This window comes from Dermacentor variabilis, chromosome 7 (genome assembly GCF_050947875.1).
Source record: "Dermacentor variabilis isolate Ectoservices chromosome 7, ASM5094787v1, whole genome shotgun sequence".
NCBI classification, from domain to species: domain Eukaryota; kingdom Metazoa; phylum Arthropoda; class Arachnida; order Ixodida; family Ixodidae; genus Dermacentor; species Dermacentor variabilis.
The window spans coordinates 153,075,054-153,094,652 of NC_134574.1; the positions used below are offsets into that span (position 1 = coordinate 153,075,054).

At 47.3% G+C, this 19,599-nt stretch overlaps 1 protein-coding gene across 1 annotated transcript; it reads left to right on the top strand.

The window, feature by feature from the left end:
- Positions 1 to 2,266: 2,266 nt before the first annotated feature.
- LOC142588900 (uncharacterized) lies at positions 2,267 to 19,361 on the top strand. The gene is made up of 3 exons (XM_075700712.1): positions 2,267 to 2,273; positions 3,222 to 4,645; positions 19,284 to 19,361. The coding sequence occupies exons 1-3, from the start codon at positions 2,267 to 2,269 to the stop codon at positions 19,359 to 19,361; spliced, it is 1,509 nt and encodes a 502-aa protein (XP_075556827.1).
- Positions 19,362 to 19,599: the final 238 nt, after the last annotated feature.

The window sequence follows — 19,599 nt, forward strand, 5'->3', positions numbered from 1 at the left end:
AAGGGTGCCAAACAAGACAAGAGTATCTCTTAAGAGGAAGCTTTAGCTCGGGCGCTCCTATCTAAATACATGTAAAAGGAGAATTCGTTCTTCTCGGCAACCACTGCACCAAATTTGACGAGGTTTTTTTTGCATTTAAAAGAAAAACGTAAAATCTAGTGACTGTTCGTTTCGAATTTTTCAGTTCGGTCGTCAATTTTTTATTAAACATTGGCGAAACTAGAAAATTTTCAAAAAACGGAACTATCAAGTTTACAACTCCGTAACTCAACAACGAAGAATGATAATACAATTCTATGAATCGCATCTAATAATACACCTAAAGCGGACGAAATCGATATGGTACACATGAATATAAAAAAATTAGTAATATCAAAATATAGCTTGTGCAGAACCCTTGTAACCAACGCAACAAATTTACGTAAGATGGAAAATGACATATCGAATTAGTCCGCTTTGAATGATCTAATGGAGGCCATTTACAGAACCGCGATAGCTGTTTTTGATACAGAGCTATGGATTTGTAAACTTCGTGCTTCTATCTTTTTTTCAAACGGTCGAATATTCGAAATCCTTTTAACAAAACTAAAGCCCTAACTCGAAATTCCGCTACCAACCGTCACTAGTATTTAACTTTCTCTCTCAAATGCAACAAAGTTCATTAATATCGGTCCAGTGGTTATGTCAGAAAAACGTTTTTTGCGTTTTACATGTCTTTCAATAGGTCGCATCCGAGTTAGGCCTGAGCTAAAGCTTCCTCTTAAGTTCTCTATCGGAATAGTTTACTTCATCCCCATGTCATGCTGGAAATTTCACATGGACCAGATGGAACAATGCATTATGACCGTAAAATGTAAACAAGGAAAAAAGTACACATATTTCGTCGTGCGGGTCACTTCGTGAGACAAACAACACTTCTAACATTTTCAGCAGCACCCAAATGCTGTACCACTACACTTGCCCAAGGTTGGCCTTGGAGACAATCTTTATCAAAAAGAATGCCTCTAGCTTCATCAGCGAAGCTTGCCTAAGCCTGTACTTTTCTTGGTACAATTTTACGTAACGTTAACAAGTCGCGGTTTCGTCTCCCTGGGATATAAAGAAAGCTGTCCCAGATGCCCAATTGTTTTGCGCATTGGCACTTTCATGGAGCAACTTTCGCGTTACTCTGACGTAATAGTAGCTGCAATCCATGTACTTTTTCATTCTATCTTAAAGACACGGACAATTTTTTTCTTGGATATTGACGACCTCCTGACACCAGATAATTCCCTGCTCGTGACATTAGATGTGATTTCACTGTATGCAGACATCTCCCATAGTCATTAAATTCAGTCAGTTGTTCATGCATGTGACAGATCGTCTGATGAAAAACCCTTTGGAAGTGCACACTGGCCCGCATTACTGAAATTATTATTACAACTCAATAATATAGAATTGCACGGTTCGCATTATCTTCAAACAAGTGGCACATCAATGGGGATTTGCATTGGACCTACTTATGTTGGCATGCTTATAACTCTTGCGGAGAATGACTTTATTAGCAATCGCGCATTAAAACTTCTTTATTATAAGCGCTTTACAGATATTTTTCTAATCTGGCCTCATGGTGAAAATGAACTTTTATCCTTAATAGCTGATTTCGATACCGCCCACCCATCCATTTATTTTCCGCATGAGTACTCTCGTTCTACAATTAACTTTCTGGACTTTACTGCACCCATATCTAACAACAAACTAACCACAAAACTCTGCAGAAAACAAGCGGGCAGGCATCGTTATCTTCACTTTATAAAGTCCTGACGTAAAACATTGGAAAACCAGTACACCATATAGTCGGGCTCTCCGCTTTAAGAAGCTTTGCTCGGAACAGTCAGATATTTATGGAAACTATGAACAACTTCGCGAAACTTCAATCCAGCAGGAATACCCGCGTCGTATTGTTGGTGATGCCGTTAAAAGAGGCGATGCGCTCAGTCGCAGGGATTTGTTTCGCGTGGAAAAAAAAAAAAAGCAATGCTCTCTTCAGACACAAAGTAACCTTGTTCTAAACCATTCAGCATCGGTTTGAAATGTTTCGGCAATCCTTAAAAAAACCATTTCAACATACTAGCGCAGATTGGTCACATTAAAGTAACCTTAATGTAAATTTTCCAGAACCATCTCAGGTAGTCTGCAGACGGTCTAGTAATCTGCATGACACCCTAACGTCACCTAAAACAAGGGTTCCTCGGTCTGCGGGTTGCCGACCGTGCAAGAAATTACGATGCAAGGTTTGTGTACACATGACATCATGCATACCAAAAGCATTGCCTCCGATTTTTAGATGAAAATTGAAGGCAATTTCACACGCGACACTAACAGTTGTATCTATTTGCTGGAATGTTCTGGTTGCAAATTACTGTACGTTGGCCAAACTGAAACGCCGTTCAGATAAAGCTTTAACAACCATAAGTGTCACGTTGCTCCTCTTCCTAATCTTCCGCTATCAATGCACGTGCGTATTCCGAGCCACTCATTTGATAATATCCCCACAGCAATCCTTCAATCTGGTTTTCCTTCCCACCACGAAAGTGAGCTTCGAGAATCGTATCTAATTCATAAATTTAATGCGGTAACTTGTGGAATCAGTAAAAGTAAAATTAAAGTAAATCCATTTACTGTGGTAACTGCTCGTGACTTTCGTCGTCCCTTATTACTATTATAGACATACATATCTTTTCCCTGAGCAAAACGTGAACAAGGTGAATGCATTCCTGGGAACAAGGTGAATGCTCCTGCATTCACCTTGTTCACGTTTTGCTCATCGTCTTTCCCGCATTCCCCGTCTTTTCTCTTGGATATCTTTTCCCTGTCACTTTTTGGTTGGTATGATGCCAAATGTGTGCCCGTGCATTTATTGCTGTCACATAGTTTCCCTACTTTTCTCTATTATTTGGATATTTGAGTGTGTCGGTGCCACATGTCAATTGCGACGTGTCTCTCTCTCCCTTTCTCTCTCTCTCTCTCTCTCTCTTTTGTCCGAATAAACCGGGCTTTCCATTGCCGTAACAACTCCAAGAAAGTCACTACGCTCGTTCGCCGAGAACAGGTGACGGCGATCCACGACATCGAAACTTCTCCCCCCTCGGGCATCCCCCACGTTTTCGTGGAGATCATCCCGACGCGCACGTCAGATCCCAGCCTATTCATCCTCAACGTATACGTCGCCCCGCATGCAGACCCGAAGCTCGATGCGCTTTTTCGCTCGGCCCTCAAAGTCAGCCGCGACTGCCCCCTGCTCATCGTTGGGGACTTCAACGCCGGTCATACTCTGTGGGGATACCTGGGCGACACCCGCAAGGGTAGACATCTAGCAGAAGCCGCGCAAGAGTTGGGCCTCACGCTAATCAACGATACTACCACCCGCACCAGAATCGGCAGCCGAGGTCAGGTAGACACTAACCCGGACCTGACGTTCGTCGACCACTCGCAAGACTACGCCTGGACGAACACCGGCGAAACTCTGGGAAGCGACCACTGCATCCTTCACCCGGAAATCTATGCACGCGGCAAGCGTCGGCGGAAGCATCGCTTCTCGGTTACAAACTGGGACAAATTCCGCGAGTCCAGAAGAATGCGAGCCAGTGAGGGATCCATCGCCACTATCTCATCCTGGACGAGCCGACTCCTGGCCGACGTGGAAGAGCATACGAAACATCTTGACCCGGAAGACGCCCCGGAAACCTCCAACGTCGACAGCAGGCTGCTCCACATGTGGCAGGCAAGGTCGAGCATGCTCCGGCGTTGGCAACGGCAGGGGAAAGATAACCAAGCCCTAAAAGAAAGAATCACTAGACTCGACGCAGAGATCTCCGATCACGCGACCGAGGTCACCCGGCAGCAATGGTACCAAATATGTGATCGCATGAGGGGACGCCTCAGCGCAGCCCGGACGTGGCACCTCCTACGCCACCTCCTGGATCCGGACACCACCAGGGCCGAAGGCAGAAGAAACATGGCCAAGTTAATCCACAGGCATGCTCAGGACCCGGGGGCGTTCCTGGCCGAGATGCGAGACAAGTACATCAGCCCGCAACTCAAGACACCGTTACCTGCGGCCTACCAGGGCCGGCCGAACGCGCACATAGACGAAGACATTACGTTCGCTGAGGTGTCGGCAGCCGCCTACAAGCTGCGGACGAACTCGGCGCCGGGTTCAGACCGTGTTACCAACAAGATCCTACGCAACCTGGACGAGGCCGCAATGGAGCAGCTCACCCAGTTCATGAACGAATGCTGGAAGACGGGCGCCATCCCGGAAGAGTGGAAGACGTCAACGATCGTTTTTATACCAAAACCAGGCAAACCACTCAATGCGGACAACCTCAGGCCGATTTCACTCACATCATGCGTCGGCAAACTGACGGTCCTAGACCGTCTCAATGAACACGTAGAAGATGGGGACGAGTTCCCCCACTCTATGTTTGGTTTCAGGCCACACCTGTCCTCCCAAGATGTGCTCCTTCAGTTAAAAAGGCAGGTGATGCAACCCGAAAGTCCGGCGGACGCTCGCCGATTCCGGTGCCTCCTGGGCCTCGACCTGAAGAAGGCCTTCGACAATGTTGCCCACGCAGCGGTGCTCGAGGGCCTGACCCAACTGGGGGTTGGAAACCGAGCATACCAATACGTCCGAAACTTTCTCACCGACCGGAAGTGCCGGATCAAAGTCGGCGAACATGAAACTGAATTTATAGAGCTGGGGTGCCGAGGCACGCCGCAGGGATCAGTCATCTCCCCTTTTCTCTTTAACGCGGCGATGCGCGGGCTCCCGGAACTGCTGTGCTCTATCCCTGGTCTTCACCACAGCCTCTACGCTGATGACGTGACGTTATGGGCAGCGGCGGATGATCCACAAATTCTACAAGAGATCATGCAACGCTGCATCGACGTCGTACAAGCTTATGCGGAGTCGAGGGGCCTGACGTGCTCACCGGAAAAATCCGAATACCTCCTGATCAAGCCCGGCAGAAGTAGCTGTCCCAGAGGATTACCACGGAGAAGGCGCTTCCTTGAACTTAAGGTCGGAGAACTTACCATCCCGGAGCGCCCCAGTATCAAAATATTGGGGCTAGACTTTCAGAACACGCTGCGCTGCGGGCTCATGTTAAAGAAACTCCAGAGGGCGACCAACTACACACTACAGCTCATTCGCCGGGTGGCTAATCGGCACCACGGCATGGGCGAGGGCGTTATGCTTCGACTTGTGCAGGCATACATAACCAGCAGAACCATGTACTCGACACCATATGTCAAACTCTCAGCCACGGACTTAGCCAAATTAAACACCATGATCCGACGTAGCACAAAGGCAGCCTTGGGCCTTCCGGACCACGCGGCCACCGCAAGGCTAGAGGCCTTAGGCATGCATAACACGATCGAGGAGCTCTTAGACGCTCACCACACAGCCCAAGTCCGTCGTCTCTCGCTAACCCCGGCTGGCCGCACAGTCCTCCGGAAGCTCAGTCTCGAGGCTATCCCCGAGGGGACAGAGTACATTACGATTCCGCGAAAGGTCAGGGGGCATATTTATGCCCCACCTCTACCCCGAAATATGGACCCCGAGTTCCATCAGGGCCGTCGGCAGGCCCGTAGTGAAGCCATTTGGCGATGCTACGGCTCGCAAGATGGAGTGGTCTACACAGACGCAGCCAGACACTCTCGGGGCGACCTCATGACCGCGGTGGTAGCGGATCACAACGGAGGACTGATAGAACATACAAGAATCACGGCTGGCCGAGTGGTGGAAGCGGAGGAAACCGCAATTGCCGTGACCATGCATGCGGAAGCGAATACCGTCATCAGCGACAGCAAGCAGGCCATCGGCAATTTCGTCCGTGGTAGAATTTGCAAACAGGCGTACCATGTCCTCACACGACGCCCCCTAAGCGGCTTGAAAACCCTCGTGTGGACCCCCGCTCACGCGGCTGTGCCCGGCAACGCGTCGGCTCACAGTTTGGCTCGAGATATCGCGCGCCGAGCCTCGTCCGCGGATGCGAACGAGGCTCGGCGCGCGAGATCTCGAGGAGGAGAATGAATGAGGAGTGATCTCGAGGAGGAGGTGAATGAGGAGGAGAGACACGAGGAACCCTGCGAGACTTATTATGAAATAGCCCATCGGTATCGCTTGAGGCGTCGCGCGCTCCCACCACCGGCCAAGCAACTCGACAAAACGCAAGCGGTCGCGTTTCGGCGGCTTCAGACAAATACATACCCGCACCCAAAATGCATTAACAAAATCACAGGGCGCAGGGAAAGCAACAAATGTAGGCTCTGTTCAGAAACAGGAACACTCACACACATAATGTTGGAATGCACCTCGCTCCCGTTCTCTCATCCCCCCGTCAGCAGCGAGACTGACTGGACAGCCTGGCTCAGTTCCGGGGACGTCGACCGACAACTTGAACTGGTGGACTGGGCGGAAAAGGCCAAGCAGGCCCAGGGCCTTACTTGAGCCCTAACCCTCAGCCACGTCCCTCTTTACCCTTCCCCCTTTCAATAAAGTTTATCTCCTCCTCCTCCTCCTTCTCCTTGGTCTTATTTTCTTTTTTCCTACAAGTGCATTTTCTGTTGTCACTCGTTTTTGTCATATCATGTGCCCTGTTTAGGTACGTGTATTTATGAATTCGTTTTTAAGCAAGCAATAGTGCTGTGGTACGTGATGATGTGTGGTGCTTTATGGCGCAAGGGCCAGGTATGGCCAAAGAGCGCCATGACAAAGGTGATGTTAACGGTGTATTGTGAATGGTGTAGACAATGAATTAGATAATGAATTTCTCGTGGTATTGTGACGTGGCTCTAAAAAGGCCTAAAATCGGTTGCTGTGGATAGCGTAAAATATTTAGTTGCTAAAATAATGACACTGACTAAGCAGTGCTGTGGGCTATGGTAACGGGGTTTCGTTAAAAGCATGGCGCAATAAAACATAACGTTGACGCTTTAGCTTCAGTAATTGAGTCCAGGGGCTGTTATAGGTGCGCTAAAAATTCCCTGGCCGAATGATTTCCAGAGTGTCCGTTTCAGCTAAAAGCTCTAAGACTAGTTTCGGATTAAAAAGTGGTTCATTGCTAAGAAAAAAATTCGGGTGAAGAGGAATATTTTCGCGATATGCAGAAATGAAATACCTTTTTCTCTGTGCTTCTATTACAGGGCATTGAATAAGAACGTGCAGGACTGTGAGATTTTGGCCGCACTTACTACAAGTCGGAGGATACCCCCCATGTCAAGAGGTAAGAGTGAGTGCCGTAAGTGTGTCCTATTCTTAATCGGCAAAGGAGCACTTCGTGATATGCTGATGTTTTCTCCGATACCCAATATCCTAATTTGGGTTTTATCAACGGCAGTTTATTTGATATCTGAGCATTCCACTGTTGCTGCCAGTGTATTTTCAGCTTGTGACGCAAGTATGCTTTAACATATGTGGCTGGGATAAGTATGTTTATGTCCGTGTCACTAAAAGCTACTGAAGTAGCTTTCTCGTCAGCAGCTTCGTTGCCTTTTATACCACTGTGGCCAGGTACCCGGCATAGGATGATCATTTGTTTAGCACTATAAGCTGAGCATAGCAATGTATACATTTCATTAAAGACAGTGTTTTTATGTATACGTACATTCATTAGGGCTCGGACTACACTCAATGAGCCTGTGAACACAATAGCCCTAGTCAGATTCGTTTGCTTGAAGTGCTTTACTGCAGAGAGTATTGCATACGCTTCCGCTGTAAAAATACATGTATGTGGGTTCAATGTACCGGATATTAAAAATGATGGTCCTAGTGCTGCTTAAGCAACACCAGAAGGGAACTTAGAGGCATCCGTGTAAAATTCAGCGCAAGAATACTTCTCCTGAAGCTCAAGAAAATGTGAGCGTATGTGTGCCTCAGGTGCTCGTTTTGATATTTATGCAAACGACACGTCACATTCGATAGCCTTCCACTCCCAAGGCGGTGGAAGCCGCGTAGTTGCCATTATGGCATTCTCTAAAATCGACGCGCCCGTTTCTTCGGACAATGCTTCCAACCGAAGGGACAGAGGAGGTCTAGTGCCTGGGCGGTTACGGAAAAGCAAAGCCGTAGACAGGTCGTGAATGACTGAATGACATGGATGATGGAAATCTGATTTCACTGTGAGGGCGTAAGAAAGACTTAAATATGTTCTTTGAAGATGTAGGGATCATTCGCTAGATTCAGCATACAGGCTTTCTACGGGGCTAGTCCTGAACGCACCACTAACGAGAAGGATACCCAAGTGGTGGACGGAATCGAGCATCTTCAAAGCACTAGGCGTGGCATAGTTATACACAATGGCTCCGTAGTCTAGGCGCGACCGTATAAGACTTTTGTACAAGCTCAAGAGGCATCGTCTGTCACTTCCCCAAGATATGCGGGACAAGAGCTTCAGTAGATTCATTGTCCTCAAGCACTTCAGTTTCAAAGCACTTCAGTGCTGTGGTACGTCATTTATACGTACAATGGTACGTCATTGTTACCTTATACAGAGTGTTCCAGCTAACCTTATCAAAGCTCTTAAAAATTATATAGAATATAGAACGACGCAACCAATGGTATTCTGTCAGCACTGACGTACTGCACCAGGAGGATTTCTTTCGTAATTGAACTATCGATAATTAGATTAAATTTAATTACCGAGCTTAATTAATTAAGAATAATATAGGTCGCACTTACCCATTCTATCATGGATTCAAATCAACTAGCCCGTCAACATGTATGGGGAGTGGCTTAACGTCCGCTTCACCTCCACAGCGGGTCAACCCGGCATTGCACTATTTTCGGGATCGACCCACGTATGGGGAGTGCTTAACGTGCGCTTCACCTCCGCCGCGGGTCGGCCCGGCATTGCGCTATCTCCGAGATCGACCAACGTATGGGGAGTCGCTTAACGTCCGCTTCTCTTCCGCAGCGGGTCAACCCGGCATTGCGCTATCTCCGAGATCGACCCACGTATGGGGAGTGGCTTAACGTCCGCTTCACCTCCGCCTCGGGTCGGCCCGGCGTTGCACTATTTTCGGTATAGACCCACGTATAGGGAGTGGCTTAACGTCCGCTTCTCCTCCGCAGCGGGTCAACCCGGCATTGCACTATTTTCGGGATCGACCCACTTATGGGAAGTGCTTAACGTCCGCTTCACCTCCGCCGCGGGTCGGCCCGGCGTTGCACTATTTTCGGGATAGACCCACGTATAGGGAGTGCTTAACGTGCGCTTCACCTCCGCCGCGGGTCGGCCCGGCATTGCACTATTTTCGGCATCGACCCATGTATGGAGAGTGCTTAACGCCGGCTCCACCTCCGCCGCGGGTCGGTCCGACATTGCACTATTTTCGGGATCGACTCATGTATGAGGAGTGCTTAACGCCGGCATCACCTCCGCCGCGGGTCGGTCCGGCATTGATCTATCTCCGGGGTCGACCCACCTATGGGGAGTGCTTAACGCCCGCTTCACCTCCGCCGCGGGTCAAACCGGCATTGCACTATTTTCGGGATCGACCCACGTATGGGAAGTGCTTAACGTCCGCTTCACCTCCGCCGCGGGTCGGCCCGGCGTTGCACTATTTTCGGGATAGACCCACGTATAGGGAGTGCTTAACGTGCGCTTCACCTCCACCGCGGGTCGGCCCGGCATTGCACTATTTTCGGCATCGACCCACCTATGGGGAGTGCTTAACGCCCGCTTCACCTCCGCCGCGGGTCGGTCCGACATTGCACTATTTTCGGGATCGACTCATGTATGAGGAGTGCTTAACGCCGGCATCACCTCCGCCGCGGGTCGGTCCGGCATTGATCTATCTCCGGGGTCGACCCACCTATGGGGAGTGCTTAACGCCCGCTTCACCTCCGCCGCGGGTCAAACCGGCATTGCACTATTTTCGGGATCGACCCACGTATGGGAAGTGCTTAACGTCCGCTTCACCTCCGCCGCGGGTCGGCCCGGCGTTGCACTATTTTCGGGATAGACCCACGTATAGGGAGTGCTTAACGTGCGCTTCACCTCCACCGCGGGTCGGCCCGGCATTGCACTATTTTCGGCATCGACCCACCTATGGGGAGTGCTTAACGCCCGCTTCACCTCCGCCGCGGGTCGGTCCGACATTGCACTATTTTCGGGATCGACTCATGTATGAGGAGTGCTTAACGCCGGCATCACCTCCGCCGCGGGTCGGTCCGGCATTGATCTATCTCCGGGGTCGACCCACCTATGGGGAGTGCTTAACGCCCGCTTCACCTCCGCCGCGGGTCAAACCGGCATTGCACTATTTTCGGGATCGACCCACGTATGGGAAGTGCTTAACGTCCGCTTCACCTCCGCCGCGGGTCGGCCCGGCGTTGCACTATTTTCGGGATAGACCCACGTATAGGGAGTGCTTAACGTGCGCTTCACCTCCACCGCGGGTCGGCCCGGCATTGCACTATTTTCGGCATCGACCCACCTATGGGGAGTGCTTAACGCCCGCTTCACCTCCACCGCGGGTCGGCCCGGCATTGCACTATTTTCGGCATCGACCCACCTATGGGGAGTGCTTAACGCCCGCTTCACCTCCACCGCGGGTCGGTCCGGCATTGCGCTATCTCCGAGATCGACCCACGTATGGGGAATTTTTTGCTTATAACGACACAAAATTTCTTTGGACGGTAGAGGTATACAGCTTCGCTGTAAAAAACGCGGGCACGACGGTGTGTCGAGGTGACGAGGGTTACAATGTGGTCTTGTTGGTAATGCATATTCAAGGAGTTTGCCGTAGCGCGATTAAAAGACGGGACAAAAGAAGACACAGTAGCGCTGTGTGTGTACCTGTGTATCTTCTTTTGTCCCATGTTCGCGCTACCGTACACCCCTTGAAGAGCAGACAACGGCGCGTCGAGCAGAGGAGAGCTCGGAGATGCCGGTACGCGTGGATCCACCGGACCGCCGAGACACCGGATTGACCGAAACTTCAGAAGAAGGCGATGGCAGCGCCGACGCAAATTTCAGCGTATTTTCGCTTCCATCTCGCCGCTTGCGGTTGCCCACGTTGGACCCACCTCCCCCATTCTAGCACACTCTACTACTGCGTATCAGCCGAGACGGGCCTCTGCGAAAGAGACCAGGATATGCGAGACGCCTTCGTCTTGTTTACAGAGGTGAGTTTGCCTTGTTTACACTAAAGCAACACTTATCTCGAGTAACACCCCTGTTAGCACTGAGATGCGTACTGGTGGCATGAGAGGTTGTTCACTTGTACGTCTGTGTCGCGCTGCACATATACGCCAAGAATGTGAACCTACCATCTCGCCCAATTCTCTCTGTTGCCTGTACGATTGTTCTGACTATGGGGCTCTAGAACAGTTTTCAACGCAGAGTAAATACTAGCGGATACAATTTGTCCTCTGCGCCCTGGTATTTCTCTCCTCTGTTTCTTTTTAAAATCTTTGTCGGTGTTCAGATTTTTAATGTAACGTTAATGGGAGGTGCTTGTGTTCATTGTTTCGTAGTGTGCAAAAACCCGTCGCGCTCTCGCTTATGAGACAGCTGTGGTAGCTTCAGCATTTACCGCCCGCAATATCTTCCTTCCTTGGCCTTAGTCGACGTGAGCAATGTAATATTATGCCTGTACGTTTAATAATTGCAGGTTTAATAAGCGTAGGTTTGTACTATCTTTAATCTATACCTTTTATTGAGTTTCATTACGACTATTGCTACCCTCTCGTTGATGCTGTAGAATTCGTCAATGTTGCCCGCTATGTCTTCATGGATTAGCAATCCTACCCCATATTGCTTCTTGTCCGGGAGACCTCTATAGCAGAGGGCATGGCCGTTATTCAGCAATGTGCAAGCCTCGCCAGGTCTTCTAATCTCACTAAGGCCGATAATATCCCAACCAATGTCTGATAGTTCTTCGAAGAGACCTGCTATATATATATATATATATTGTGCTTGTGTGTAGGGGCGAATAAGTGGCGTTACCGGTGTATATGTATAGTTTGCTTAACGCAGCGCTCATGCTTCCGTCGAGATACAGGCCACTGCGTTTCACTCTGTCCTTTGTTCATTCCTGTGGAGCGACATGTTGCTTCTGTACATGCCTATCGACGCGCAATAAAACATCGTTTGTTAATCAGCGGCCGCGGTGTCCATCTATTACATTCATCTCTCCTGCGCGGCAGCTTAAAAAAATATCCCAAGCGCTTCAAGGATCTTCCATGAAATATGTGAGGAATAAGATGACCGCGTCGTTACTTGCCTGCGCTTGGCCTGCTACCTTCTCGTTTTGCAGCTGCGAATGAGCCGTGTCCTTCGTTTCTTGTGACTTGTTTTCTTCCGCACTATGCTATAGGGAGTGTAGAGTGAGGCGAACGTCGAGTTGTAATTTTTATATACGTTCTAGCAGGGGCATTTGCCCTTCTCTCTGCATTGCCACAGTTGATTGACGCAGTACCGCAAACACTTTTGAACGACATGGTTCTCTTTATTCTCATTTTCGTTTTCATTAACATTTTCATTAGTATTCTGAGACCACAATGCACTAAAAATTCTTAGAAAAACAGAATTTTTTTAGCAGCTGCCCTGACAGAAAATTTCTGTAAAGCTCTGTTTTCTATTTTGGCTTCTGTTATTTAACAAGTTCTTTCTGTTTCTCATCAAGAGAAATTTTGTGTTTAAATATAGTTACTGTTCTTATATTACAGGAAAAGTTCTGTTTTCTGTTTATATATATATTTCGTGAGGGCAGTTGCCTCCCTCACGAAGATAATTTTCTTTGTGTCGAAAAAAGGAACAGAAATTCCCATGAAAGTGGAAGCTTGATTGGCTCCAATGTGTCGAAACGTTGACTGCAGCCGATATTCGTTGCTCGACCAATCTTTATCACTTCAAGCTTCCACTTTCATGGGAATTTCTGTCCTCTTTGAGTTTTCCATCGCGCGTAACATAATCACTATAATATGACAAATATCATGTAAATATGCAGCTGGTCTCAAAACGAAAATTAGGTTCTGTTGTCAAAGCTGAAAATGCTTAACTGTACGCAAAAAAGACAAAGGTCACACGTATAGTGCTCTTGTGTGTCTCCGTTCTTACTTTACTCAGTTTTCTTGTGCTATTGTTAAAGGGACACTAAATCGAAATAATAAGCCCGTTTAGACTAATGAAGCATTGTTTGAGAAACCTGCAGGCAGTCATTTCAAAAGAATAGTTTGATTATTAGATGAGAAAATGAAGGTCCAAGTATCAGCATTTGAATTACGCGCCGAAACCCCAGCGCCGGTACGTCAGCGTGACGTCAGGGATTCCAAAGTATGTTTTCGCATTTGGGCCGCGTTTTCTGAATAAAGGTTCCCGAAACTTGCCATGTTTAATATTTGGTTCCTTTCGAACACAATGTAGTCAATCTGTACCGCTATATATAATTAGTAGGCCCTTGAAGATGCCATCAAATTCCAAGACGTCACAGCCCCCAGGTTCGGGAACTTAAGTAGGCCTCGCCAGCCGTATTTCGTTCTTGCGCTTTTTCTGGCTTACCAAACGTCTTATCGTTGTAAGAGCGGTGTTTTTGGTGTTGTAGAACGGTAATTTACTGATGCAGAAGAAATCATTTTTCACTTTAGTGTCCCTTTAAATATGGTCAGCACTTTTTCTCTCAGTGGCTGTAAGAAGTAATTTGTAATTTAGGACACTGGTAGAAGAAAATGGCTTTTCGTTTTATTTTCCATCAAAACATCACTGGAGAGATAAATATGAAAATAGGAATACTAACAGAACTGTTTATGTGCACTAGGTTCAGAAAACAAGCAGCATCGCTTTTCCTCCAGGTGTTATAACCGCTTAAAAGTCAATTTCCCAGGCTACAGATGAGCTTCCGTTTGCAATGGATCGCACGCGTACGCAAAGAAGGAAGAACAGGAGAAAGGGCATGCCCTTTCAAAGCAAGTCAAGCGAAGTAAATAAATACGCACATCTTTATGTATAATAAGCAATGATGGCCAAGTTACGCAACTCCCACGACCCGGTTTGTAAATTTCCTTTGAATTAGTCACGGCGTATATTCATGCACAAATTTGCGACACATGACAGCATCAAGATGGGTATGCCGTATGTATGAGGCATCATGGTAGGTGTGTATTATGTATTATGTCGCAGTGGTCCAGAAATTGTGAAGTACACATTGAAGAGATATGGGTATTTTCAAAACGCAGATACAATCGAATGCTTTTTTCATGTAAACAGGAACTGTTGTGTAAAGTCAGATATTGGTTTAACCATCGCAACTGAGGGGCAAAATAGCAAAGCTGTTCTCACCTGAAATTTTTTAAATCTAATTTCGCTCTAACGCTTGCTTTCTTTTTCTATATATGAATTCCAGTGTGTTACGTGCCAAAACCACGATTTTATTATGAGTCGCGCCGTAGTGGGGAACTCCGGATTAATTTTCATAACCAGAGGAGAGAGAGAACCCTTTAGTGAACGACAGAGAAGATAACCAGAGGATCTTTAACGTGTCTCTAAAGCACGGGACAGAGACGTTTTTGCATTTCGCCCCCATCAACATGAGGTCGTCGAGGCCAGGATTCGATCCCGCGAGCTCGTGCTCAGCAGCGCAATGCCATAGCCGCTTAGCCACTGCGGCGGGTATATTTTTTTTTTTCGATAAACCAAGGAGTGAGATGTTTCATGGAGCCATGCGTCACAAAAAGCAGGTGGCGGCCCTAAGACTGTGGTAAATGATGCTATAAAGAAGAGCCAGGCTACAGTTTGTTTCGTACAAAAAATTGAAAAGTGTTTTATTTCAAAGCAAGAAAAACTTATCGCTAATTAACCCACAAGATAACAAAACAGAAACACCGAACTTCTTACTGCAGTGCAAGAGAACTAGCTTATATATCAAACCATAATGACGCTGAAAAAAAAAAGTCAGGGTAGCGTCGGCATTACGTTGACGAAGACTTTTGCTTTAAAACTCAATCATGATGACAGCTGATTACGGAGGCAACTGCTCAGTGAAGCGCTCTGGCAGAATACTTCTTTTTCTTGCGAAGAGTGGTCAACAAAGCCCTGCAGTGTGTGCGTGTGCGAGTATCTTGTGGGAGGCCACTTCCAAATAATGTTTACTCCAGCCAGACGAATATTTCGTTTCAGGTAACTGCAGATGTTAGTACTTGGCCAGTCAGCGGCAGTCACTGTAGACACTTTGAAACAAGCAGCACTCACCAAGAGACAAAATGCACGCGCCCATCCCCCCACACACGCACACAATACGTACAAAACACACACACACGTACAACGCACACACACCTCCATGTTGGTGGTTGCTGTTTGTTTAAAAAATGTAGAGGCCTATACAGAACATTTCACTGACAAGCTTCATTTCATTATTATTACCAATATGCACTAAGCTAGAGTATGTGTGAACCTCAGGATAATTAAGGCGTCTGTGGTTTTCTGTTTTAAGTACCAGTTAAGCATACAAAAGGAGACACATTCATAATGTCTATTGCTTTATTTTAAAGGAACAACAGGCAATGAAGACGAAGAAAGAAAAAGATCTCCGGTTGGTATCCACCGGTTCAGGTACAAGTGTAATTAGCACCCTCCCGCTATCTTGGTCGTTTTGTTGCTTCTTTTTATGCCTGTCACCTATTCATGATAATATGGCACCTGACTTGTAGAAGCGACTAGCGGTCATTTTCTAAAGGTGCATGGAAAGTGCATTTGAGGCAACTATAGAACCCTAAAGAAATACAAATAGCGAAAAAATACATTATTCTTCTGGGTTTTTGTTCTCGTTTGTTAGCGCTTTTTTTCCGTATTCGAATTTTCGAAACTAATTTTAACCAACGCGTCCATAGCACCACCTTATTTCTGTATGATGTAGCGCGCTCTTTTCTTTCTTTATTGTAGTGCAGACGCACCCTGCGCTGCGATTCAACGAATTTTTCCTCGGCGCTGACTTTTGAAAAAGATTACTCGAGAAATTTCAATGGAAATTTGAGCAAGAAATTTGTTGAAAGTCGCTGCCTGCGTCATACCTTATCCCCTCATATGCGTCATACCATGCGTCATACCATGTGCGTCTTCCTGACGCTATAGCTAATAGCCATCAACCGCCAACAAGACCAGCTGCCTACGTGTATGCCACGTGACCAAGCACGCGTGCATCTGTCGAATAAAGATGAAAGGTGTTGTCGGATACGTAGAACTTCCGTCACTCGAGGCAGCGCGCGTCCCTAAACTCCTCTTTGACGATACAATAAAAATATTTTTTTGGCTTGATTCACTCATCCTATACGCTGGCACCTGAAGTGCAATGGCGATGAGGGAAGGTTTCGTTTTTCTTATGTTTGGTGTTGCTGTTTGTTTCTTTTACAACGAAGCTGTTAGCCTCTCGTTGGTCGGCGTTTTTCGTGTCGTCGTGCGTGGGCAAAAATAGCCGATCCCGGAGGTATTGCGAAACCAGGCCGACCTGCGGCGAACGGGAAGCAGGCTTCAAGCACTCGAACTGAAGCTAAAAGCGCATGAATTCTTTGAAGTCACGCATAAAACAAGCAATGCAGCATTTGTTTCAATGAAGAACAAGCGCAAAACAAGCATCCAAACTACAAAATCGATGATCACGTGCTCCTCATAACTATGCGAAGCGTCTGGCGCTTCTCGAATACGTTTCCCGGTAAAGGTTACTGTGGCACAAGCTGCCGCGCCGACACCAACTTGTGACGTCACTAGCCTTTCGTATATACGAGCGCTATGGATAGGCAACGCATAGTTAGGTCTCCCGACGAGCAGCGTGAATACGAGTAGCCGCTAAGCTTAGCGGCTCCTCGTAGGGAAAAGGAAATGGCGATGCCACAAGCGGCGGCGTGCTGTCAAAATTACCATTCCTCCCATTACTAGCATTACTATAAATTACCGTTACTCTAAACCACTAAAGTATTGCATATTCCCATGAACAGTTGTAGTGGTGGTTTTCATCAGCTTCGCAGGACATTCACTTTTGCAGGGCCTGGATGGAGACTCAGTTCTTTTGTTCACATCCAACAGAGTCTGATTTAAAGCTGCCTGAAGGCTTGGAAACTGATGCGTGCCATAAAGACAAAATGACAAGCCTTCTTGTTGAGTGGTTAGGTGGTCCCCCGAGGAAGGAGGCGAATTTGCTTCGAAGCGTCTGGTTTCAATAACTGGGAACAGGGTAGGCATAGTTTTCGAAAAATATCGATTTTTTGTTTTTGTGTAATTTAAAATCTCTATTTTTTCCTTAACATAGCCCAGTGTTTCATTTGCGCGCACGCGAAATATTTAACTCAAAATCAACATTCTTCGAAACCTAGGCAGCATCCAGGCACGCCCCCTTTGACACATGTTCGGGATGTGTGCCTCTCCTAAACTGAAAGAAAAATGTTTATTCAACGCCTATTTTTTGTCACGTTTAGCGGAATGGCTGTCACTCATCTGGCAACAGTGAAAACCTAGCTAGCATGTTTCACTTAGCCAAACGAATCCTAAGACGCAGCTAGATTACTCGCAACGCACGGCGTTATGGTGGCCGCTAAACACCATATAGCGGCGTTTCGCTCGTGCTTCGGCGTGTTTTCGCGGACAATCGAATTTGTTTATACTTTGGTGCTGGTTATTTAGTGGTAATGCAATGACGTAGCCAAGGAAGTGCTATAAAAAACGTCTCTTCCACGGAAACCGGCATAAGTCGATCTCCAATGACGCCAATTCTCCGCAACACAATGCAGGAGTGGGCGCCGCGGCCACCACGTGCGCGTCTGCATCGAAGCTTTCGTGCTAGGCGAAACGCTTGAAGCGGAACGCCGGTCTTTCAGCAGCTCTCAAAGCCTGAGCTTCTCCAGAAATGTCTCCATGGAAAAACTCAGAACGCGAATGAGCAGTTCAACAACGTTGTATGGGAGCGCGCTCCGAAGAATGTCTTTCTTGGCCTCAAGACGCTGAAGATAGCGACAATGGATGCTGTGCTAACTTTTAATGACTGCAGCATTGCTCGAGACGACATTTTGAGGTCATTAGGAGTTTCTCCAGGACGGTTCACAGTCCAGTGGTTGCGCGAAGCTGACCGGCGGTGACTGTACTTTGCAGAGAGGGCTACACGACTGGTCACTAAGGAGGCCCGGAAAACAAGGCAGCTAGCACAAAAAAGAAATGTTGACGATGGAGGGCACTACCAGGCTGGTGGCTATTGAAAAAATGCGCCAGAATTTGTTTCTATAGTCCTATATTGCAATAAAGTTATTTCTTCCACTTCAAAGCTAATTATCTAAAAACACCAAATTTTGCTGCATTTGACCCTTTCTTTCAGAAACTACAAGCGCTAGGGAGATAATATTTTCCAGTTATTGAGCAAATATTACAGAGAGTCTACTGAACCAGGATTATAAATATTATTGTAAGGGATTTTTATTTACAGGCTATTTAGTGCAGATTTTGGCTCTAAAATTTGGTGGGTCCAGTAAAAAAATGAAAACAAAAAACTAATCTTTCAAAAAAATAATCCTGGTTCCGTAACACTACTTAACATTGCTGATTACAATGCCACCAAGGTTAATGTTCTAACCCCAGCAGATCATGAGAAAAAGGGTCACGAACATGGCCTAAAATGCATGGCAAGAATAGGACCTACCCTGTCCCCTTAATAACTTCACTTTTAATGCGAAAGCATTATATGCCCCATTATATGCCCCGTGAAGTTATCATCCGATGGTACCAAAACCCACGTGACTAAGTGTGACGTCGCGTTCCCGGTGCTGGACCAGCTGCGGCTCAAACAGCGAAATCCCACGGTGAACAGCCATGGCGTCGGAGGGACGCCGTGGCCCGCTTCCGAAATTGGATTGAGGTCGAATAAAGTGGATTAAGGTGGACTAAAGTGGATTAAGGTCGGTACAAATAAGAGCGACCCGGATTAAGGTGAATTAAGCTGGTGTTTTAATGAAATTACTTAGACAAGTCCTAATGCTTTCGCATTCAAATCGCGTAAGCATACTTTTATCGTGGGAGACGCTCCTAGATATTTAATTATCTCAATCAGGCAGATAAGCCAGTCAAAATGTGTAGTTTCCAGACTACCAGCGCTGTTCTAAGGTCCAAGTGCTTGTGTTGGCAAGCTGGAAGACACCGTTACTTTAGGCGTTTTGATGCTCGATTCTTCTCATTATGTGGTCGAACCATTTCCCCATCATTCGAATCTCTTCGTGGTCAGAATATGACGAACCACATTCCAGCCGCGTTGAAAATTGACAGGTGTCCAGTGAAGGTCCTGCACTGGTGTACCTGGACTGCGAGTTGCTTGTACGTGATGACTTATTTCGCTACCTCTGAAGTCATTTAGTAAAAACATTCCTGCAGAATCTATATCACGATGAATATCGACGTCAATGGGATTAGCAGCGACGCAGTATAGCGACTCACCGTATAGCCGCCGGCGAGGCGCGTCGTGTATGAGGCGAGTACTGCAGCTGGATTCCGCTCTCGCGCTTCCCTCTGGACTCGCTGCGTCATTTAGCGGCCTAGAAGTCAGCGTGTGGTCTCCGAGATGTGTGGCCTACAGGTGTGTGCG